Genomic DNA, 24,822 nt, shown 5'->3' on the forward strand with positions numbered 1-24,822 from the left:
AATCCTACACATTCCTTCCAACCACCTGAATGTAAGAAAATTACCACTATACTCAGCGAGCTGCTCAGGGTATATGTACAACTATAATAAATAACTATAATAAGTCAACTTGACACCAAAAGTACTTAAAAATTATGTAAGCACAGGTGAGTGAGAAGAGGTATTGCAATTTTTTTTCCCAGAAATACACACCCTTCTGAGTACAGAATTTGTTTGAAAACATTTATTTATATTTTATGGTAGATTCGTTTGGGATTTTCATCTTTGGAATTTAAGTTTAAAAAATATATACATTACTACTTTTGGGCTCCTGGGTGGCTCAGTCAATTGAGTGTCTGACTCTTGATTTTAGCTCAGGTCATGATCCCAGGGTCATGGGATCGAGCTCCACATGGAACTCCACACTCAGAGTGGAGCCTGCTTGGGATTCTCTCTCTGTCTCTTTCTCGCTTTCCTTCTGCCCCTCTCCTCTACTCATGGCTTGCTCGCTCTCTCTCAAAAAAACAAACAATCACTACTTTTTAAGTCTAAGCATTTTAAGCATAACCTAATGGTAAGAGGTTTGATCCAGTCTGAGTAGTCATCTCATGCTCGTGGAAGAAAAAGCAGAAAACTATGTAATCAATCCTTGTATGTAATGGATAGCTCCCTACAAACCCCACTTTGTGAATGTAGCCAGCCTGTAGGGTTCTTAGCCCCGCACTAAATGCCTCTGACAACATTAGGACCGGAACTTTGTGGTCCTCGAAAGCAGGAGGTCACATTAATAGTCCTTTTGCAGACTGAAATTTTGGTTCCTCTAGAAATAAGTACTTGCTGCCATTAGCAAATATCAGATTAAATAAAATTAAGCCTTAATGTTTTCATGCACATTTGGGTCAGAGTGATCAACATAATGTGCTGTTATACCAGTATAATATTAATCATCATGGCAGGAGTTCAAAAATTGCTTTGGGATGAAGGTGGCCAAAGGGAGCAGGAGAGTCCACAGGATCAATGTCATTGATACTCGTTATTATAATCACCCAGGAGCAGCATGTGATATGGCAAGAAGCCAGACTAGCTCTCGGCCATTGGTGCACAACGCCAATGATTGATGTCCAAGAAAAAATTTCTGAAGACCCAGATGGGCCTGATGCTTATCAACTTTTCACAACAAAAACAAACAAAAACCCCAAGCCCCAAACCCAGTAATGAAGAGTAATTCTAATTGCTTTTAATGGGTCAGAGGGTGTGCTAAGATCAGGTATGCTGATCATTCACCTGCATGATGTTATTACCTGCTTCTTGCATCAGTGCTAGGTGCGTACCGTCACGTTCCCTGTTACAGAGGAGGAACCAGAACACGCAGCAGCTAAGGAACTGCCAGGCTCTCTCTGCTAGGAAGTGCAGAACACAGACTGCAATCCAGGTCTGTCCCACCCAAGGCTGGACAAACCGAGCCAAGATACTTAAATTCTGACATTATATTCTACCCAGGTTTTTGTTGTTGTTGTTGTTGTTGTTTTGTTTTTTTGAAACGTTGCCTAAGAGAGCCACTTAATCTCTAGGAGCGATTGCCATCCTCCATACCAAAGGTAATAATATTAGTGAGCCATCCTGAAAGAATGCTTTAAAGTTACTTGTGTTACTTTTTCTCCCCGCAGTGGCCCTTGCTGGGCAATGTTTTGGGTAAAAAGATGATCCTAATCAGGTTAAGAATGGAATCAAGATTCTCTGGTTTGTTTAGAGGTCTTTGGATGAGAGTCTTCCTGGATGCAGACTTTTCGGAAACTTCTGTGCCAGGGGCCCAATTATGCAACCTTTTAGCTTATATATCTGTTAAGCATAGGCCAATTTCAATGAAAAAGGCCAATTTTTCAATCTCTTCAAGATCAGCTTGTTGGCTTTCTTACAAAAAAGCAGGAATAAAATGGCTCCACCATTTCCTTTTCCTTAGGCTAAGGGCATTTGAGCCCTTCTAAGTTCATCTCTTTTGGGCAAGCCTTACCATAATTCCAAAATTGGGATCAGGAGCTGGACTGTGCTATAAAGTGTTAAACTTTATACCAGGTTCAAGGTTGGGCTTCAGCTAATTAAGGCTGCCACCCAAATATACAATAAGCATTAATGGAAAGCGAAGAGGAAGTTTCTGAGAAAGGTAACACACCAAGATATTTGTGATGCAATGCCAGCTATTTGATAAAATCGTTCCTGCGTAAGATTTCTAAGATATGTGTTTCATAATTCTGTGAAAGAGCTAAACTACCATCAACCACTTTGCCTGTATCAGAGCCATTAATGCTGGAGATGAGTGTAATCTAACACTGGAACAGATACATTGTTCTGTTCTGTTGACCTGCTGCTAAGGGCCCACCCACAGAATGCCAGATGGCCTCCACTTCCTATTCATTTAGGCTAGTAGACATAGGCAGGGAGTTCTAGAATGCTGTGGTAGCTGCCCTTGACCCCCAACACAGGGAGGCATAGGTCCTATTTCATAATTACAAAGAGGGACACCTCATACACTATTCAATAAAGTAACCCCTCTACCGGCAAGAGTCCCAAGACAAGTCCTTTACTGTGCGATCAGACAGAAAGGATACATGTACACATCCAACAACATTTTACTATTAATAAGCCATTTGTCGTCCTTACTTCCATTGTTCCATTTGGATTATTTTTGAGATTCTTTTCTAAAACTACCATCCTCCCACAGATGAAAGAGAAGGCGTCACTGAAGACTGGCCACGAAAACATAATCTCTGATGGAGGGTTACAGAGATGAGAAATTCATGTTTGTACAAAAAAGTCGTTTGTCCTTTGGCTGAGAATATGCAGGTGATCCGGGCCACGTGGGCTCTGTGCTGCAGGTCACTGTAATTTTCAGAGAGGTTCCCAAGAATAAACGTGGGTTTGTGAAGGAATTGATGGACATGTATTCAGTAAGTTATAAACCCAGAGTTATCAGCCAAAGGCTTCAAAGAAACTGGGGCAGGTCTGATGAACATCAAGTGGCCAGATGGGAAGAAATCACTTAGTAGCGAGGTTTAGGGTTTGTTGCACACGTAGAAAAGTATGTCATAAACTGCTGACCATGGCTAACACTGGGGGGATGGGGACTGAGAGAGTCCTTTCCTGAGTATCCTTCAGCATTTGTGGCTCTTCCCCTCCTGCATCTGTGCTATTTGCACAGTAACAGAAACAAACAAAAACACACAGCAAACATGAATTATGTTTCATAATTATAAGCTCTGGTCTGGTTCTTTTTTTTTTTTAATTTATTTACTCTTGAGAGAGAGCAAGCAAGTAGGGGGAGGGGCAGAGAGAGAGGGGGACAGAGGATCCGAAGCAGGCCCTGCACAGACAGCAGAGAGCCCAACATGGGGCTCGAACCCACGAACCATGAGATCATGACCTGAGCTGCAGGCAGATGTTTAACCGACAGAGCCACCCAGGCGCCCCTAGTCTGGTTCTTTTTATAGAGTTGCTTATCTCCTAGGTGAGGTTATACAGTTGCAAAGTCCACAGAATAAACCATGGTACAACATACAAAACTGAAAGGTAAACGTGATTTAGGCTCTAGAGGAGAGCTTCCTTATTAAAAAAAAAAAAAAAGGCGGGGGGGGGCGCGTCTGGGTGGCTCAATTGGTGTGTGTCCGACTTCGGCTCAGGTCATGATCTTGCAGTTTGTGAGTTCAAGTCCCGCGTTGGGCTCTGTGCTGACAGCTTGGAGCCTGGAGCCTGCTTCAGATTCTGTGTCTCCCTCTCTCTCTGCCCCTCCCCTGCTTGTGCTCTCTCTCTATATCTCAAAAATGAATAAATGTAAAAAAAAAAAAAGAGCAGATCACAGTCTGACATACAGGCCCTGTCTGGCACAGGTGCTCTTTCGGGAAGTTTCTGCATCTTGGGCAAAACAGAAAAGTGGGTACCCAGGTGAGTCGAAGTCTGGGAGGCCCAGGGAGCCAAAGGCACTGACTTTTACTTAGGATGGCTCTTGAAGGCCCTAGGCTCCAAATGAGTCCTGGACCAGTGAGTGACAAAGGTCCAGGGAAACAGATTCTACTTGGTCCTAAAGCTGGGTCCCAAGGGAGGCTCTTTAGTGACCAGCTGTCATTGGAGACTAACATGAAACATAATTTCATCAGATCTTGCTCTGAGTTTTAAATCAGGTTCTCTATATTTATACTTAGATTTTTTTTTTAAGTTTGTTTATTTTGAGAGAGAGAGAGAGAGAGAGGCAAGGAAGGGCAGAGAGAGAGAATCCCAAGCAGGCTCTGCACTGTCAGCACATAAACTTGTGAACTGCAAGATCATGACCCGAGCCAAAATCAAGAGTCGGATGCTCAACCAACTGAGCTACCCAGACGCCCCTATACTTAGATGTTTTAATAAAGAATATTATGCCACATCCCTGGAAGAAAAAGTGACTTCTCTTTGAATAAATTAATCCAATTCACAGGCGATCACCTATTAGAACCACATAATTCTGGCACTGTTAATCCCCTTGCATTAAAAATCTTGATTTGGGGAATTACTAGTAGATGAAGCCTTAGGTCTCGAAAGCTTAACATAGTGGCAAGCTTCCTGGAACTAGGTGAGAGCTATCCAATAAGCTCTTGCATGGTTTCCAGTTCTTCCGGAAGGCCAGGCGAGCTAAAAGTGCTTTCTGTTCTCGAGGACAATCGGGTTCCTGCCACTAGAGCACTAGTCGTGTGACTGAAGATCAGTTAACAGGGAACATTCACACAGCTGAGTATTTTCCAACATGATAATTAAAAACATTTTTTTAACGTGTATTTATTTTATTTTTGAGAGACAGACACAGAGTGCGAGAGGGAGATGGGCACAGAGAGAGGGAGACACAGAATCTGAAGCAGGCTCCAGGCTCTAAGCTGTCAGCACAGAGCCTGACACGGGGCTCAAACTCATGAACACTGAGATCACGACCGGAGCTGAAGTCAGCCGCTTAACCGACTGAGCCACCCAGGCGCCCCAACCTGGTAATTTTTTATGAACTATTCCCAAAGTTGATTCGATACATTTTACCTCTTTGGACATGATGCATTTTGTCATTTACTGCGTGCAACTGTGAGAATGTTCACTACGACCCAGAGCGAAGACCGAGGCCTGGGAAATTGCCTTCCTTGGGAATATAGCCTTGGGAAAGGAGTCAGGCCACGTTCCCCGTTCTGATTATCACCTTGGCAGGATCTCCGGGTTTCTGCAAAGGGCGCGGCTCTCTGAGACACGTGTTCTTTTTCTTGCAGGCAGGCTGTCCAGCTAATACCCATGCCACGAAAGGGAGGCAGACCCGCTAACTGAGAATGTTCACTCCCAGGCAATCAGCTGTCGTACAGTAGAGCTCATTAATCTTCTGTCCTCGGATGGACGGCATTGTGCACTTAACTGCTATGGACAGACGGGTCCATTAAAGGCAGTCCTGATTCTGCCCGTCGGCACCCTACCCCGCAGGCCCCCCGTGTGCTTCTAGCGCAAACTGTACAAAGTGATTAGCTCTTGCAAGGGGAAGAGCTAGGAAATCAGCTTGGGAAGGACGAGGCAAAGCGGGATGACAATGAAGTACACTGAACGTGAGGTTTCAGCTGAGTGACTCTGCATTATTTTCCACCCAAGGGTAAAATTTTCCATGAGAATTGTTTCGAAAACCAGATGTGTTACATTTTTTTCCCTTTTCCTAAGCATTTGGATGCACGCGTGGGAAACACCCAACGCGCGATCTCAGATGTAGCAGGTTTATGGCTAAGTAGTAATCAACAGATGTATTTGGGCTAATCACAGATACTTTATAGAACGGACTGACAACATCTCTTTTAAAAATAATACAAGTGGTAGGTTTTAAAGGATTATTCGCAAAGGAGTATTTTATTTTCTAACCAAATCAATTGCTGGAAAAACTCACTCCATGAGCTAAAATCTCCCCAGGGACACTGGCATAACGACAAACTTCCTAATAATTGTAATTAAACGTTCATCTGAAAGTATAATCTCTTTCTCGAGTCATAGTGTTCAGGGAAAATGAAGGACGGATGGGTGTGCATAGAAAACAGCTCTTCAGTTGTGAAAATCTGATTTGACTGTGGAGAGAAAACCGACGCAGGGAAACACACATATCCCTCAGGACTGTGCTCGGACATCACTACTTTTCCTCATTTGGATTTGAGCCAAAGATCTGATGCCAGCCCTCTCCCACTTGACCCCTCTGTGGCTCTGGGCTGAGGGAGGAGCTGCAGCTGTGGAGTCCAGTGCACAGGGAGTGCCCACAAATGTCAGAGGCTGAGTGGTGACAGCCACACCCGGGGTAACTGCTGTGCTCTGGGTCCACCCGTCCCTGCCCCTCACCCCAGAGCCAGGGGTCTAGGGCGTGGGGCTTTGGGTTCTGCCCTGCAGAACTGTCAAAGACGCAACACGGGGTCAGAAAGGACTGAGTCCAGAAAGCCTGGGGGCGAAAAACCTTTAACGCTGGATGCCTCCTAGGGTCTCAACACTCTAAACCCAACACACATGCTGTTTTGTACAGAAGCGTGAAAAATCTGGGTGGCAGGAACAGTACCTTTTGGTTTATTAAGCAGGGGCTATCTGCTTAATAATTAACAGACGTGGCATTTGGCAATATTTAATAATTATTTCACATTATACACTGAAATCCCACCTCACTTTAATGTGCTTTCATTTTTTTTTAAATTCATTTATTTATTTTGACAGAGAGAAAGAGAAAGCATGAGCAGGGGAGGGCAGAGAGAGAGGGGGAGAGAGAGAGAGAGAGAGAGAGAGAGAGAGAGAATCCCAAGCAGGCTCCCCATTGTCAGTGCAGAGCCTGATGCGGGGCTTTATCTCACAAACTGCGAGATCATGACCTGAACTGAAATCAAGAGTCAGATGCTTCAATGACTGAGCCACCCAGGCGTCCATCCCCATGCTTTCATTTTTTTAAGTCTCATCAAATATTTTTATTTCAAGTGGCCCAAAAGGAACTTAAAACACTTTATACATGTTTAGGATTAAAAAAAATACTTTCTCTTTCCTCCTTATGCATCATGTTGCCACATGAGTGATGTTTCTGATGCCTATTCAGCTAAACCTCAACAAAAACAGCCCTGTACATTCTGGCCACGAGGAGGGTGCTGCACTCAGTACTGTCTCTTCCTGGGAAGAATGGTCAACCTCTGTAAAGCCGCAGATCACTCTACACACAGCTCAACATTTCCCCCTTTCTCCTTCTCAGGGACGTTTGCTGACCTCTCCAACTGATCTGATCCTACTATGCTCCTTGTGTATACATGTAAGCCTAACAAACTAATGGGCTGACCCTGAAATAAAAGACTTAATGATAAAATTTCTAGCACAAATGCAGCACCAGGCAATCATAGGCAGCCAGAGGAGTTTCCTGCTCCCTGGAACACCAGCACATAAAAAAAGATGACACAGACATAGACTGGCAGTCTCCTCTCCCACGTGTGGGTAGAATGAGGGGCTGGGACCTCGGCACCCACCTGCTTGTGGAGCTGCCCCCCATGCGCAGGCTGCAGCCGCGATCCGTGGTCACCCATCTGCACAGGGGAGTGTGGAGAATGCTCTCCCATCGAAAAGCCGCAGCCTGGACCATTGTCGTCCCGGTCTGGGCTGTCCCCCTTCGGGTCTCCCTGCTCTCCAAGCTCACCGAGCCTGGGGAGGGTCTCTGGATGCTCACTCTGAAAACAGCAGGAGACAATAATCACAGCTCCACCCAAATCCTTTGCTGTGCAGCCTGGTTTTTATTGTTTGAGGATAATTCTCCACTTTATGGCTTATCAAGTCTTGACTTCTTAGCCTTTTCCCAAATGTGCTCATTTGGCCCATTTCATGAACTCACTGGCCACCTTCTTCATTTATTTATTTATTTTTTAAATGTTTATGTATTTATTTTTGAGGGGGGGTGGGGCAGAGAGAGAGGGAGACAGAGAATCCCTAATAGGCTGTTAGCACAGAGCCGGATGCAGGGCTCAAACCACAAACCATGAGATCATGACCTGGGCTGGATGGTCAACTGAGCCACCCGGGTGCCCCAACCCTCTTCCTTTGAACAGCAAACAACGGGTGCCCAATTGGTCAGCAAAGATTGGAAATTTTACTCTAAGTTATCCTGGCAATGACAAATTCTATGATTTATAAATGATTATTCATTAAAGTTATGGTTTTACAAACTAGAGGAGGAACTCCAAAGTTATGGTTTTACAAACTGATCAGAAGGAGACTTTACAACTACTTCTAGGTTTTGCTTAATGATGGTTTTCTTGGTCATGGCTCTTTGGAAGCAGGTTGAATTGATTTTGGAAGACTTTCTTCCCTCCTGGAGGAGAGAGAATCCAAGTATCTTCCCCTTCCTAGGATGACTGCAAACTATATACACTGCTCACTAAAGTAAAAGCAGACAAAAAGTTCCTGGGAGTCTAAAGGGAACCGACACTTATGATGCCTTCAAGCCCCTGACACAGGAGTCATGGGTGCGCATGCTCAGAACCTCAGTGGTCCCAGCCCTGCACGCATCAGAAGGCAAGGCTGGAAGGAGCCTGCAGAGCTCGAGGTCACACTGGCTTAATCAATAAGATCAATCAGAAAGGAAGTGGCTCTGTCCTTGTCCTGGGATGAATCTGGGAATATGGAGGCACAGGAGGGAACAGGCACGTGCCCAGATTCTGAGGGCAGCAAAAATCTGGCCCATCTGGAGCTTATAAAACGGCATTGGCAGGAGGGGCTCTAGCATTTAGGAACAAAAACCAAAATGGAAAGAAGAGAGAAAGATTTAGAGCTAGGTTGGACAAACCAGCAAGGCGGAACGAGAGATGGGAAGGGACTCCAGGTGACAATGTTCATGAATCCATAGATGAGCGGCAAAAGAAATGGCAGCAAAACTGTGCTGCACGATGGAGCCATAGACCAGGACTCTGAAAACAAGGTCAAGGGGCGCCTGGGTGGCTCAGTTGGTTAAGCGTCCGACTTCCGCTCAGGTCATGATCTCGCGGTTTGTGAGTTTGAGCCCCGCATCAGGCTCTATGCTGACAGCTCAGAGCCTGGAGCCGCCTTCGGATTCTGTGTCTCCCTCTCTCTGCCCTTCCCCACTCATGCTGTCTCTATTTTATTAAAAAAAAAAAAAAACAAAAATGAGGTCAAAGGACAGCATGGGATTCTTGGTCTAACGTATAACTCGACAACCTGTTGCATTTCCATGGCCTGCATTGGACTTGATAAAATAACGTGAAATGGCAGAGTGTGACTCTGTATGTAGAAGGCAGAGGGACAGCAGTGCCTGGGCGGCAAGAACAAAACGGACGCAAATAAAACGAACGCTCTGGGCAGAGGTACCTCCGTGAAATCCTCGCCTTCCTCCTCCATCTGTTTCCCTTGCCGCCAGAGCTTCAGCAGCCACCTGAGTTTGACGTAGAAAAGGAAAATGTTCTGCTTCAAGGAACGGAGCTCCTGCTGCATCAGATTTCTCTCATCACTCCAGGTTCGCTCATGGAGGGTGTTTTGCAAAGCCAGGCTGTGCATTTCTAGCTCTTTCCACCTCAAGGCGTAGAGGTGCTCCTCCTCCATCTTGAATGGAAAAAAGGAGAGAGTGTGACAGTGGCTCTTCCCACCTGCCACCCGAGCCAAACCAAAAGTCTTTGCAAACTGCCGTTCAATCCTTACCATGTTGCACCTGGGACGTGAAACACGGAAACTCCTTGAGACGTGTACTAGTTATAAAAACCTCAAGGGTTTTCCGATTCACAAGCAAACCCTATATTTCAAAGTAAGGGGTTATAATCAATTTTCATTGTCAAGTCTCTCGGGGTGTTTTTAGTGGTCTCTAAACTTCAGGGAAATGGCTTTTCGGATGTACTACCTGCAGCTGATTTCCATGCAGATTCCATGTGCCCTCTGGATGTGGGCTTGCACACAAAGGCACGCTGGGATTGTAAAGGGGGAGTAGGTGGAGATCCTTCCCCTTGGCTTCCTGAGCCTTCTGGCCTGCACACCCCCAGCAGAAGGTGGAGACCGCCAAGCTGACGGAAAGGCCCACAGAGAGCAGGTGGGCGAGGCAGGTCGGGGAGCAGGGATTTCTCTAGATGTGAGGTCCTCTGCTGCATACAGTGGTGGGCAAACAAGAATCTGACAACCTGCTGCCACACTTAGGACTTCACGTTCCTATCAGTTATGAGTGATCCTTAGGGAAAGAAAGCATTGCTGAAAAGGAAGTGTTTCCCCTTGCTATGCTAAGTTCCTGCTTTTCAGCATGGGTACAGGCACGTTACAAGCAATAAACCATCATTATGTCGATAATGACTAAGCCAAGGGGAGTGAATAAAATCTTATTGCACAGATTGGGGCACAAGAATAATATCAATAGTAGCTAAAGTGATAGACGGGATGAAAGCTTTCTGTTCCACTGTCCGAAAAACAAGCGTTAGGATGCCAGCCTTGTTTTGAGCTGTCCTCTCCCGCTTTAACACGCCCCCTGGGCCAAAGATCAAGGCAGTGAGTTTTGTTTTGTCTCACTTTCCTAAAGTGCTAGATTCGTGCACAGAAACCATGGGGATGCGACAACGGCTGCCTGAGGAACACGCCTGTGTGTCCCATGTGCTTAAAGCCACTGAAGAGAAGCAGCTCTGGGAAGGTCCTGGGTCTGCGCACAGACTTGCGTGGCCAGTCGTTGTACCGGATTTTTTTTTGCACTCAAGCTGTGATAACACAAAATAGTGGTAATTTAATTCACCACCTTGGCAGCCTCAGAGTCCTCCCAAGGGTTCTCTGCCCCGTGGGCACAAGAGCAGGACAGAGCGGGGAGAGGGGCAGCCTCACACACTGGACATTCACCGTTTGCAGTGTTATCTCAGGCCATCGACCGACTGGGGAGGCTTCAGCACCCTGGGCCGCAAAGCGAAGCTAACTCGGGATGTGCAGAGCACCTAGCTCAGGGCAGGTACGCCAGAGGTTCTAGAGTGTTAGTCAATGGAGGCCGGTGAGGGCGGGGGGGGGGGGGGTGGGCGGCTGGGGGGGGGGCTGTTCTGTCCACTATTCTGCAGCCTCCTGCCAACATTCCTTCCCAGACTCTGACTTCCCCAACGTCCTGGCTGCCTCTGCCCGTCCCATGACGCCAAGCACTTCTCAAGTCTCAGGGTCGGTCCTCTGCCCTCGGGACATGTTAGGAAAAACTGTTCCTTTCCCTCTGAACAAGCCTGGATGACCTCTCACCCCCTCCAAGCTGCAACACACTCCTCTACCCTGAATCCAAGTATGAGGCACACCCAGGACCCTGCCATTTTGCTATTAGCATCTCCAGGATGGACTCACTTCTCAAACATGATTTTTGGTGCAGTTAAAAAAAAAAAAAAAAAAAAGGGAAAGTAAGTTATTTAGGAAATAAGTGCCCGTGTCTGCTAATCCTTTCTCTTAGCAACTCTGGTAACGGATTTAACAGATAAAGGATGATTAGCCAGGTTATTCTAAAATAGTTAGAAGAGTTAATGAGGCCGCAGCTCAATTAATGGCAGGTTTTTGAAGACAACCATTTAGGGTGAGCTGCTAAAGTTTCTACCAGAAAGCTTACCACATCGAGAAAGCTTACAATCTGCGGGGCAACAAAAGTTATGGACACATTTTTCATGTCCAGATGCATGAAGGCCCTTATTTGATTTTCCTTTGCTGGCCGTGGCTGCAGGAAAAGGTAGATTCGATGTTCGGAAGAACTTCCCGCAGACCACAGCCTAAATACAGTCAAAGCACGTTCTAGAAGAGAAAGGCAGACAGTTCTCTTTATGAGACGTCTGAGGGGCCGCTCAGTGGAGGATCCTCCAGCCCCGTGAGTCCAGGAGCCTGTGCACGACAGCTTTCTCTCAAATACATCCTGCCATCTGCCTCCAGGGGCTGCGGAGACCTGGTTGTGCTGAAATCGCGTTACATATTTACCTTACGAATCCTGTCTGTAAATTTCTCTGTCTCCTCTTGATGCAGTCTGGCCGCCTGTGCAAGCTGACCCTGCAGCTCTTCTAGCGATACACTCTGTTCAGGTAAAACAGGGGGGCCCCTGAGCTGATCGGTGGGATAAAGGAAGGGGTTTAGTGGACGCGAGGACTCTGCCTGACGTGAAGACGCAGGACACACATCTGCACAAACCGGGGACACACACGGAGCGACACAGCACGTGCGGGCGCTGCAGCAGGGGAGTGAGTCTGGGGCAGCTCCCCCAAGATCCTGCCCTGGGCTCTTGTGTCGTCTGTGACGGAAGCCGGGACGCCCTCATCTCTCTCCTGGGAGACAGGTGCATCGCGGTGCCTGTGACCCGAACTTCAACCACCATGGTACCCACCAACCAGGCTGAGACCCAATTAGTCTCTGCTACCACAGCGGCTTTTCAAAATGCCGGGGCGGTCAGAGCTGGCAACTCTGATCGAGTCAAACGTGACCACCTCACATGAGTCGGTCTCTGAGATTCACTGCCCGGGTTCGTTCTAAGCTGCATAATTAATTTGCTCATACGCTTTGTTAGTAGAGATTTTTGTGCTCAGTCCAGAATGCCTTTTTCTTTCCTGGGCAGCGGTAGGCTGGATGCTCAGGATAACTGGGGTGGGGGTGCCCAGAAACACCGTCTCAGCCTTTTCAGTTGCACACAGTGCCTACAAGGAACTGCACAAAGTTCTGCTTATTACATTTTAGGTTAAAAATAGTCAAAGGAATCGTTTTTTTTTTCATGCTTCTCATTGGTAATGTCTACCTACTGGTACAGCCTATCTTTTGTGTCCAAATGGCAACGATAGAGAAATCAAAGCTACGATTTTTGAAAGAAACTGTATTTTTTTTTTTTTTTAGAGATGGAAACAGTTACATTAAAATCAGTGGGGGGGTTAGCTATGATCTTGTATTAACCTGGGTTGACCATGTGCCTCCAGATGGTGTGTGTGTGTGTGTGTGTGTGTGTGTGTGCGCGGAAGCCAGCAACAGAACATAAACTTTCCTTTCCTTGGGGATTCCTAGGCCACTGGGTGACAATCAGTTCAAAGCCTAATCTTGGCGAGGCTGGCTCTCATTATGGTTATGTGAGGGAGACTTCATGCTGGTCGATAAGCTTCCCTCTACCAGCAGGCAGATGTCTCTCCAATTGAGACTTACACAATGTGCAGCCCTTTGGAGCCCTGGTTCATTGCTTTCTCTGCCTGTGTTGGACCCAAGGCCCTGTGTCCTGTCCCCATGCAGCTATTAAAACCCAAGACTCTGGCTTACCAATCAATTCTGGCAACTATCCCCCTAACAAGCTCACCCAAAAGCCAGAGACTGCTCTAATGTTCTCTTCCGAAATCAGTTCCACCCCTTGAAGATTTCCCCAAATTTCTTGGGAATTCAGCTACATATTTAAAATGGCATTTTATTCTTTATGCAGCACTTAAAATTTTTTTTTAACGTTTATTTAAAACTCTCTTGAGAGAGAAAGAGAGAGAGGCAGAGCACGAGTGAGTGAGGAGCAGAGAGAGAGGGAGACACAGAATCTGAGCAGGCTCCAGGCTCTGAGCTGTCAGCACAGAGCCTGACATGGGGCTCAAACTCACAAACCGTGAGACCATGACCTGAGCCGAAGTTGGACGCTTAACTGACTGAGCCACCCAGGCGCCCCTACTTTATGCACTTTATTCAACAAATATTTACTGAGCACCTGTAGTGCTTGGCAGTGTACTGGGGATTTAGGAGTAAATAAAGCTGCCCCAAATCTCTGCCCTCATGGGGTATCCCTTCTGACAGTTTAGGTATTTTGCACAGGAGTGCTTTCAGGTGACCCAGGCTACTCTCCTCCCAGCTTTACTTTTCAGTTACTCATTAGTCTATACATTTAAAATGTAAACATCCTCCATGTTTTGATACATCTAATACTAGCCTGAAGCTCAATATTATTAGATGTTGAAATAGGCATCCTAATCAACCCTTTTAAGAAAATCAAGTATCTGTTAGTTTAGTTTCTATAGTATTAAACCAAACTAGTTAGTTTGGTTTTAATCTTAATAAGTCATGTACGGGGCGCCTGGGTGGCTCAGTTGGTTAAGCGTCCGACTTGAGCTCAAGTCATGATCTCACCATTCCCGAGTTTGAGCCCTGCGTTGGTCTCTGTGCTGAATGCTCAGAGACTGGAGCCTGTTTTGGATTCTGTGTCTCCCTCTCTGTCTCTGCCCCTCCCCACTCGTGCTCTGTCTCTCTCTCTCTCAAAAATAAATAAACATTAAAAAAAAATTTTTTTTTTAATTTTTTTTTTCAATGTTTTTTATTTATTTTTGGCACAGAGAGAGACAGAGCATGAACGGGGGAGGGGCAGAGAGAGAGGGAGACACAGAATCGGAAACAGGCTCCGGGCTCCGAGCCATCAGCCCAGAGCCTGACGCGGGGCTCGAACTCACGGACCGCGAGATCGTGACCTGGCTGAAGTCGGACGCTTAACCGACTACGCCACCCAGGCGCCCCAAAAAAAAATTTTAATAAATAATGTACATAAACTTTTTTTTGTTTATTTATTTTTTAGAGAGAGAGAGAGAGTAGGGGAGGGGCAGAGAGAGAATCCCAAGCAAGTTCTACACTGTCAGCACAGAGTCCGATGTGGGGTTGGAACTCATGAACTGTGCACTTACGACCTGAGCCGAAATCAAGAGTCAGACGTTTAACCAACTGAGCCACCCAGTTGCCCCTACACTGTTTTTATTTCAAACAAATATATGAGCCTCATACTTCAGCATTGTTTGATTAAAAATGTGTCCCTCTGTTGGAGCCACATCTTTGAAGTGTCACAGAAAAGGACCCGTGATGTCCTATGACATTGTTTCTCTGGGGCATCCGATTTATCTACAGTGGCTCTGTGTCATCTGTGGAGTATAGTCAACAACGGAAACTCAGTCCTCTTCGTCTGTTAGAAGTTTTATTTTTCTTTACTGTCCATTTTTGCTAATGGAATCTTAAAACTCCTACTGACAGCTAACTGTTCCTAGCTGGGATGCTGTCACTCCAAATTACAAAAAACAAAGTACAAACATGCTCTGGTCAAAGTTTCGGTCCAGAATTATTCTACCGTCAAAGTTTCGGTCCAGAATTATTCTACCGTCACACGACTGCATCCAGCCACATACATTTGGAGGAAGTGTTCACATAACACCTAGATCTCTAGAAAATAAATACTTCATCACCCAGTTCCCAAAGTGTTCATTCTAAAACCTATCCTTTGCCCACTTACCTAAGGTCCTGATTATACATCCAACAAATTTGTCTGGAGCTCTCTGTGAAGGCAGTCTATTGAAACAAATACCACCCTCACTTGGTGCCAAGGCTATGGAGACGTATCAACCTTGACATCACAGCTACCTTCCCTGGCAGTGTTTTGAAACCCACCGTCCACACTTTCCCCCATATGGCTGAGTCCACACCAATGTATACTGCTCATCTCCTGGACGTCTTTAGAGAAAGTGGCTTATAAATCACTTTCCACACTTAAGAAGATACTTGCATTATCTCGAAGCAAAAAAAAAAAAAATAAAAAGTAGGAATGCTTCTCATTATAGAGACTTTAATACTAGCAATGCTACTTAAATATTAGGACTCTATTCCACCTCTACCACGAGGACTTCATTTTCTGGTGAGTTCCATTTTGTTCTGGCCAGTTTTGTTACTGCTTCTTCCAAAAGCCATAGATGAAGTCAGCACATGTGTGCATATACTTGGCGTAAGACCCCCATGTCATTTTATCCATTGTGGCTGGTATTTCACAGCTGGGGCATAAGGGGTCACAAATGCTTCATGTGTGTCGTTGACTAAGGGATCAAAGGAGGAGTTGGGGAAGAGAGCCCTTTGAGATTCCTGCTCTAGAAACTCAATCCTCTGGGCCACGGGCTTGGTTTCATTTATATCTGAAATGTGACCAGACCAGTGCCCATGCTCGGCCACTTCTCATTCAGAACTATTTTTAAGGCGCCCCACACATTCCGAGCTGCATATTCTATACGTTGTTCTCTCTTAACAAGTGGGACTCTCTCAGCAGGTTTGTCGGGAGCCACAGGGAGCAAAGTCAGGGGACAAATCTGGTGCGCAGTGGGAGAACCGAGCTAACATGTACTGAGATGAATAGGTACGAGGAATATCCGTCCTTCTGAGCTGTGAATTTTGGCGTGCCTGCATGAATGGGTTAGTGGGTATTAGTGGGTTCTGGCTTCAGCTTTCTCTGCCTGTGATCGTTTTAAGAGTGCTGGGTGTGGATGTTCCCGTCCCCTCCTAAGATTAGAGTGTGCACCATCTGCGAGGCAGGCCTTCTATTTGTTGTCACCTAGTGACAGACTCGTCATGTCCCGAAATGCAACAGTGTGAGAATATAGCTTTTCTTTTTCTCCTTCTTGGGGTTACTGCTGCTGCCGGTGGTAGTTCTGGTAGTAGGTGGTTCAACCCGGCCCAAATACCCACATCTGCCAAAATAAGAATGCGTCTTCTCTTCTCTAACCCCAAATATGAAAATCTACAAGGCAAATAACATGGAAGGCATTTCACAAATGGAGCCTGAAGAATGGATCCATTTTTAAAAAAAACTTCAGCTTAAACACAGAAAGTTTCTGCCCCCCCCCACCCCCTGCCTTTTTTAAGCTATTGATAGCAGGTATCCGATCAGCTCCCCCCCCCCCCAAAGAGCTAAAGGAAATTCATGCAAGTATAGTAGTAATCGGCTTGCACAGACGGTAATTTCAAAGGCGACGTAAGAGGAAGTGAGACAACTCCTCGAGGCACGCCGGCCTCAGTCTTGGCCTCGTTCTAGACAGAAGTGTCTGGGTTCGCCTTTTCTGCACTTATGGGGGCATTGTGCACTGTCACACTGACGGCCTGCATGAATCTTCACCGGGAGATGCTTCTGGGTGGGTCGGGCTGCCCTGCTCACGGACAGGAGCTCTGTGTACCGTTTCATGACAGCCTCACGGGAAAGAGGTTGCGGGCCACGGATCGGGGGATGTTTTCATTAGAAGGCTTTTAAGAGTTCTACGTCTAGCATTGTCCACTGTACAATTCTTTAGCCCAGTGTCATATTCGAAGACCAAACTAAGCAGTCTGTTAGGGTGACATCCACCCCAGGGACACAGCAGCTCTCTCAAGACCCCGACTCTACAGACAGTCTATGTTGGGTTCTTCTCATAAAAGGAAAAATGACAGAGCTATCAAAGCGGTCATAGAATAGGTTTTATCTTTTAAAAAAATACTTTAAAATACAATGTGTTTGCACATATATAACTGAATCTTCCGTCTGAAATGCCTTAGTGAATAGTCAGAACAATCCCGATTAATACTATTCCCCCTTCTAGGAAATGATGCTGCCTGGGCCTTGCCTTTCACGATGAGCTTTTTCCCTTTCTCATCAAAATTTATAAAATGAAAGGAAACTGGGCAGATGTGTAAAGGAGGCAACATACCATGCATGGCAAGAGAACTAGGTGTGCCGTCACTCACCCCAGCGATCTGGGTTTCAGAACATCCTCCACAGGAGATGGAGCTCTTGTGAGCAGCGCCCCCCCATGTCAGGGTGGGGAGAGGGCTGAACCAGGCCTGAGGAGTCCCTTCGGGACCCGCCCCACCTTGAGCACCAAACACCCGGGGACTTCCTGGCAAGCCACCTCACTCTCAGACCTTGATTTTCTCACACCTTAGCCTGAGATCCGACATTCCCTCCTGAGCTCTATCGTGCAGAATGAGGCCCTTAGCCTGAAGATCCGACATTCCCTCCTGAGCTCTATTGTGCAGGGATCCTAAGTCACCACGTGGCACCAGCTAACTCTGCTAATCTGTCTCTCACGGAGGTTTATTTTCGCACAACACTCAGTTTGATTCAACACAGTATTTTCCTCTCCCCAAAGTTGCTGGTTTCCAAAGCTACACAATGCCATGTGTGTGTATGGCAGGCAATGGGGAAGCTTCTCGACGCCCCGGCATTAAGCAACATTTCCTCAGAGTTTAACTAAGCAAGGCGGCGTGTGACGTGCCTTGAATGTTAAACGAGGAGGAAGCTGCAGTTATCCTCAAACAGCGATCAGAGAGCGTGGGGCTGCCTTGTTTAGCCGGAGCTATGCTGGTACAGCATCAGGAAGCAGCCAGTAAAAAATCTGCGCTCCGGGGGGGGCAGAGGACACTGGAACCACAACTAGGGCAGCTGTGACACCCCTTCCCACCTGGCCATCTTCAGTGGCAGGGCATATTTCCCTCTTTATCCATAGCCACACTTTATATTTACAGAGCGTCCAGCGCTTTTCAGGGTACTTTCTCAATAGCTCATCGGCTCTGAGAATCTACGAGTAATCACGTGAGTCAGAGGGAACAGTATTTCTCTTCCCATTTCACAGATGAGAAAACAAGAGGCTGAGACTTGCTTGCGAAAGAGCTAGTAACGGACAAAGCTGAGCTTGAGCCCAGGGATCCTGATGCCCGTGCCAGACTGGATTCCAGCACAGCGTGACCTCCCTGCTAGAAAGAGCTAGTGGTACAGTGTTAACTGCGGACTAGGAAATGTGTCTTCCTGAGGGTTCCATCCTGGAGAGGAATCATTCAGTTCTTCTGAAATGTACACAATTGTGAGGTTGCTACTGCTCAAGCAAAGCAGCATTCTCAGATAAAGACCCTGTGTGGGGCACAGGCCGATCAAAGGGGCTTACCGTGAAAGTTGCAGAGTTATAAGACACAACAATCACTAAATCTGTATTTGGGGAAACCCCCAAATAGGTGGTGTTTGCTTTCACTTTTGGTATAAAACCTAGGGACATCTTACCTGCAATTTTGGAATGAAACACACTAGAAATGATATGCTGCGATATATGCCCAACTCCAGGCCCAAAGACAGTGTCCAGAAAACGTTTTCTAAATTACAGATGCTCGTTCTTCCAGCCGGGAAGGCCCAGGGTACCTGTGATCGTCTGTGGAGGCTCCGCACAGCACACTGGGCTCCTGCTTGCTTTCTGGGAGCTTGGCCCTGACGTGTGCTCGGCCCTCAGCTTGCGGGCTGCCTCCTTGTCACAGCTCTGTGTGACTCATAGTTACATTCTTCCCTCTGGGGCAAGGACCTGGATGCTACCTTCTCGGACAAGCTGGGCCTCTGCCAAATAATATAAGAATGGTGGGACTACACAGGATATTTCCGAAAACTGTTTTTGTTTTCATGGAAGCCTTTCAAGGGCAATTTAAATGTGTTACCGTACGCCCAAATCAATGAGGGTAGGGATGTGACTTACTCTTACAGGACAGGGGAAAAGCCCAGACCAGAGATACGTGAGCTCAGCTCTGGGTAAGCCAGCAGCCCCGTGCGCCGACCTGTGATGTCAGGACCCGCAGCTAACCAAGGCGCTGGCTGCAAGCTGAGCTCAAGGGCACAGGTGCTGCTCTACCCCAAGTGCCTCTGTGAGCATCCCTTCGTAGTCAAATGCCTGACTCTTTTGCTGAGTGAGCTTCAGTGTGCTTCCAGGAGTGAATCCCCTGTCTTTGTCACCTCTGCTGTTTGGGAGCCACCGGGATGTCTTAGAGCTGAGCAGTAACATCCCTGCTGGGGCTGGGAAATGAAGCCTCTTCAGCTAGACCTTTCCTAATGTGGAGCAGGATGCTCTATTCCTGCAATCACCCACCCTGACCAGCAGTACCGGAGCCAGCCGAGTCATTCCTCGGGGACACCTGTCTCCCTGTCCTGGGTGGAATTACTTGGCAGGAAGAGCTTTCACCAACAGGACGGCTGACAACTGTTTCGCGCGATGGAGCATCTAGGGTGTCTGGGAGCTTTGTTGACAAGAGGTTACCATGGCAACAGAGCCTGCTGAAGAGCCCCCAGGCCGGGAGCGCACTCCCTGCTTCTGCTCACCGGCTGGAGCACTGTCACCAGAAACTACAGGACAGGCCACATGAGACACAGGGAAGGACAGTTTCCTCTACACCAGCCAACACAGTGCTTGGTTTTCATGCCTGCTTTTTCTACTGTTTGACACAAAGCTACGGAACACTCACCAATCAGTCTCCTATGTTTTGCTAAAGCTCCTGGCGCCCGTGGGCGGGACGATGGCCGTCGGACCCGGGTGCTGGCAGTCCGCTGGCATTCACCCTGTGCAGACCCTTGTCTTCCATTTGCATGCAATGGTTTGAGTACCCGGGAGTCCTGCCTCGTTCCATCTCAGCCCACCACATCCCCTAAGGGCCTTGGACCCAGGGAGGAAACATCACACAGCCAGCCACACAGCAAAAGGAGGGGCGGGAGGGCAGGGGGTGCTGACCTCTAGACTGAAGTAGCTCTGGCCTGCCTGCTGGCAGCTCCCAGCGTCCCCATCAGCCCGGCGGTGCAGCTGTTCCGGCTCTTCCCCGCGTTCCTGACCCGGCTGCCACTCCGGCTGACCTCTCAGTTTGGACTGTTAGGTGCATGGGAGGGATTTGGTTTGCTTTGGTTTGGTTTTGAATTTTAAATAAACAACAAAGGGGAAGGGCGTGGTGGTGGGGGGGGCAGGGAGTGGGGCTCGAGAAAACAAAAGTGGGCAAGGCAGACAACTGAAACCACCACCAGACGAGGAAAAGCATGAACAGACACAGCGCCGTACAAGAGTGACGAGGACAGAGCCAAAATGGGGATGCGCAAGACGATGGGCGAGAGATCTGGAAAGCAAAAAGAGAAACAGAGGGGGGAAGAAGGCAGAACACTGGTTATGAGGCGCATGCAATGGGGATGCGTGAATCAGACTGAACTGCAAGCACACACCCACGAAGGATACGGAAACAAGGCTCCTCCTTCCTCGCTTGTGGTCGAGCAGCAAAAGCCATAATCCAGGAGGCAGCTGGGTCATGCACCCAAGGGCGATGCATAGGAAAGCAGTCCTTGGAAGGCCACTCCACTCCGCCATACCCTCGGCTCACGGAGGGCAGCGACTTTCTCCATCAGAGCCATCCTTCTCCCGGAGGCCGGCTCCTCTCCCCACTCTGGCTCATCTTCCAGCAGGAGCCGCTGGGCCTGGCTGCCTAGGGCTTTGCAGAACTGTACTGTGTCCCTCCAGCAATCAACCCAAGCAGGGATGCAAACGCTCCTGAGCGAGTCTGCTAAGTATCCTGACTGTGAAATGAGTTTGTACTTTGTTTTTAAACTCCTCTGCTTCTTCATCGGGACAGCTGGTCGTTTGAGACACCAAAAAAAAGGAGAAAGGACGGACTGCGTCGATCCCTATCGCTTCCATTGGGGTGAGCCTTGTGTCATGAGGGAGGGCCTCTAAGCCAAGAGCAGCGGCGCAGTTTAAAAAAGAAAAAAAAAAAAGAGCGGAAAAAGGAAAAAGAAACAAGGAAATCAAAGAAAACTAAAAAAAAAAAAGAAAAAAAAAGAAAAGAAACCCAGCCAATAGAAAGGATTTGGTTGACACTTGAGGCTTTAGTACAATGCAGGTTTGAAATCATAACCAAGCAGCCGTGAGCAGAATGAGTTCAAGTGCAGCAATGCCAGCGAGAAGGAGGAAGAGCAAAACGGAGCAGGGAGGCAGAGCCAGGAGCCCCCTTACCTGCAGGTCCGGGACCAGCTCCTTGCCCAGGTTCCCGACGGGGGAGTCCCGGGATACAGAGGTCACAGTGGAGAGAAAGCTGGAAGACTCCGTGAGGTGGGGCAGGGGGGACAGGCCCTCCAGGCGCTCCCTCAGGCCGTCCCCGATCCGGTTCACCTGCTCCAGGAAGGCCTGCAGCTCCTTCCTGAAAGCCTTCATCCTCGAGTTGATGGTCCCCAGCAGCGGGGGCTCCTTCCTGCCCCCCTCGCCCATCTCCCCTGCCCCCTGGATGCCAGACCCCGGCGAGGCCTCGCCACCGCCCTGCAGCCCCACGTCGTCCCCGAAGCCGGCGGTGTCTGTGATGAGGCGCTCCACGGTCCGCTCGAGGCGCTCGGCCTCGTGCTTTATGCTCGCCAGGCACTCGGTGTCCTCCCTGGCCCTCAGGAGCTCGGCTGGACACGGATCGCTCGCCTCTGACGGCTTCCCGCTGCCAAAGCCCGACGTCTTCTCGCACATGTCCTCTGAGTCGCTCTCGCCGCCGATAGGGCCTTCCCGTTTGGGCTGGGGCTGGCGGCCTTCCTCCCCGTCGCTCTCCTTCTTGCCCTGGTCGCTGTCCGCGTCACTGTCCCGGGGGCTTGGGGCACGCAGGCCCAGGTGGGCGGCCAGGTCGTAGCGCTGCACGTTGGACAGGAGCACCCGGTTCTCATACTGCAGTTTCAGCACCTTCCCGCTTAGCTCGTTGATCTGCAGCCGGGCTGACTTCAGCTCCTCCTGCAGAGGTGCCCCGCTGCCCACGCCCTTGCCTGTGCCGTCCGCCAGCCACCCGGGCTCCGGCCGGGGCTCAAACTTGACCTTGCTCAGCTCATGGGTCAGCTGCCGGTTGTGGTCTTCGATCTCGGATATGGACCTCCGGAGCAGCTCCGCTTCCTCCTGCACAAACTGCAGGTGCCTGCGGAGCTCCGTCGAGGACTCCAGGGAGTCGCCGAAGGGTGAGGTAGGAATGCTTGGGGCGTGGTCCCGGCCCGCACCCTCTCGCTCATACTGGACCCGCAGGTCCTCCATTTCTGCTTTGAGGCCTCGGTTCTCCACCTCCAGCTCCACGATCTTGCGGCCTAAGATGTTGGCTTCTTCCTCAACCAACTTGAGTCGCAGCTTCAGCTCGGCCTCCCTGGTGCTGGGCGGCCCGCCCGCTTCCCCCGTGGGGAGAGGGCTGTCCACGTCACCGTAGACGGCCTTGTACTTCTGGAGCTCCTGTTCCAGCTCGTCCTTCTCCCTCCCCAGCTTGGCCATCTTTTTACGCATCAGGGAGCCTTCCTCTTTGGCAAACTGAAGCTGGCACTTCAAATCGGCACTGTCATCCTGCCAGGAGAGAACAGCCCGAGAGAAGGGTTATTTGAAAATACCAAATGTTCGTGTTTTTGATGATTTCCCTTGCACCTCGCCCCCGACGCGCACACAAACACAAAACAACCATCTTTCTGTCAGTGCGTCGAGTTACAGGTAGAAGGAGCCGACAAAGCCGAGGTGAGCCCAGGCCTTCACGTAGGGGACACCGCAAAGGCCTTCGGTCTGTTGCTTTCTCACAGAAACCAAAGAAACCAAACGATTCATTTGGGGGGAAACATGCACATGGAATCCATCACACAGGTGATGAGTGAAGAGGGCAGAAAACAGAATGAAACCCAGTGTCTGTTAGCAGCACAAAGGTTCGTCCTTATTTTGTGGGTCCAATCCGACTAATCGCGAGCACCGGTGAGAGAGGCCAGAACCCCTCACTAAGCCCGGTGTAGCAGACAGGCTTCGGTAGCTACTTCCACGTGTTGCCACTCACTTCCTCCACAGTGTGGACCTCCCTCATCTACAGTGGCCAGCAATCCACAGGTATTACCAGGACAGAGAGGTCCTAGTCAGAGCCCTGCATTCTATGGATTTGCTGAGACCCTGAGACGTGGCAATTCAGCTCTACTCCTGCCCTCGTGTCCCCACCCCCACCATATCACAAGGATGACAGAAGGATGACAACACAGGATGATAGGCAGGAGGCGGTTTTGGAAGTCGAGGTGTGGAGCAAGTACCACGTGGTTAGGATGAATTGTGGTTGCAGACCTAACACCTGGGTTACTCACAACCTTTCACCAGGCAAGGGCAACATCAGAACTTTTGTTCTGTTCCGCTCCCTTCACTTGCTGTAACACAGCAGGAAATTAAACTCAGAAACCCAAGGGTGGAGTTAAGTGTTCCAAAACTGGAGAAGTGGTTCTCACTGGTAGAAGATTCTGGAGGGTCCCTGAAGCAGACTCTCTGCTGCTGAAAGCCCTCACTGTGCGGTTGAGGTCCAGAAGGCACGTTTTGAACCATTTGGAAAGTTGATTGTGCCTTCTCAATGCAGATCTCAATGCCTCGGAACTACATGAGCTCTGATACAGGCCTGCACAAATGTTTTACTAGGCACGTCCAGCGAATGGGAAAAATGACCAATTTCATGAATCATTCCTGTTTGGCTACCAGAAGTTTCAAAAGACTGCCGTGGGGGCAAAGACTTCAGCAAAGGCTTCCCCATCACCCCGAGAGTCTCAACAACATGGTCCATGGTAGCCATACTCCATCCGCCCCAGGAGAAGGAGAGTCATCAAACCAATCTCTAGAATACGTCAACCCTCTTGGGGAGAACGAACTTTTAGATCATTGTTTTGTGCTCAAATCGTCTAGTGGAGTTAGATGCAGCTTTCACACTCCTTCTCTGCCATGTTCTTGCCACACGCTCACCCTTGGGCAGTAAGATACAGAAATAGCCACATTGGTGCCTCCTGTCTTCCTTTTACCCTGCCTAGATCCCTCCTCCTGCACCCCAAGATCATGGAAGGAAAAAAAAAAACAACCCTGATGCGACAGGGAAGACTCAGGAAAAATCTAAGGCCAATCTGTGAGCCAGTGCCATATGGAGAGCAGGCCCTGGTGCTCCCTGGGTGCCTTTGGAGGGACAGGCTCTCACTGCCACCCTTTGAGCAAAGGGTAAATCAGTCCTGCCAGAAGTGGGTTCCACTTCTGCCCCTTCTGTCCATGACACCGTGGGCTGATCACAGAGCCCTGGTGAATCTGTCTCCTTATGCCTAAAGCAAGATCCTCACTCAATGACAAGGTCATTGTGAAGGTCAAACGGGATAACGTACTGCACAAATTGTACATAGTAGCACCCTGAAATTACCTTTCCTCTTTGTCTGAAGAGTAATTAATATTGGAAAAATGGGTCAGTAACTCTGGCTTTTGTCTTCTTTGTGCATTAGGAGAATAATGCAAATGTCACTGACAGGAGAGTACGGTA

At 48.5% G+C, this 24,822-nt stretch overlaps 1 protein-coding gene across 14 annotated transcripts in view; it reads right to left on the minus strand.

The window, feature by feature from the left end:
• MTCL1 (microtubule crosslinking factor 1) overlaps positions 1-24,822 on the minus strand; it is a 130,482-nt gene that overhangs the window by 27,115 nt on the left and 78,545 nt on the right. For 7 of the 14 annotated variants that reach the window (XR_015242448.1, XM_086682478.1, XM_086682473.1 and 4 more), the window contains 5 exons: positions 21,522-22,859; positions 20,262-20,393; positions 11,929-12,051; positions 9,343-9,573; positions 7,494-7,691 (listed from right to left, as the gene is read on the minus strand). Coding sequence is in view for 13 of the 14 variants with exons in the window: in XM_086682478.1 (XP_086538604.1) it covers positions 7,494-7,691; positions 9,343-9,573; positions 11,929-12,051; positions 20,262-20,393; positions 21,522-22,859 (2,022 nt within the window). In the remaining variant the exon portion in view is untranslated. The remainder of the gene's footprint in view (positions 1-7,493; positions 7,692-9,342; positions 9,574-11,928; positions 12,052-20,261; positions 20,394-21,521; positions 22,860-24,822) is intronic. The other 7 variants (XM_086682475.1, XM_086682474.1, XM_086682480.1 and 4 more) reach the window with 4 other exon arrangements.

The sequence above is a fragment of the Puma concolor genome, chromosome D3, assembly GCF_028749965.1.
Source record: "Puma concolor isolate L17-30 chromosome D3, mPumCon1.1.hap2, whole genome shotgun sequence".
NCBI lineage: Eukaryota > Metazoa > Chordata > Mammalia > Carnivora > Felidae > Puma > Puma concolor.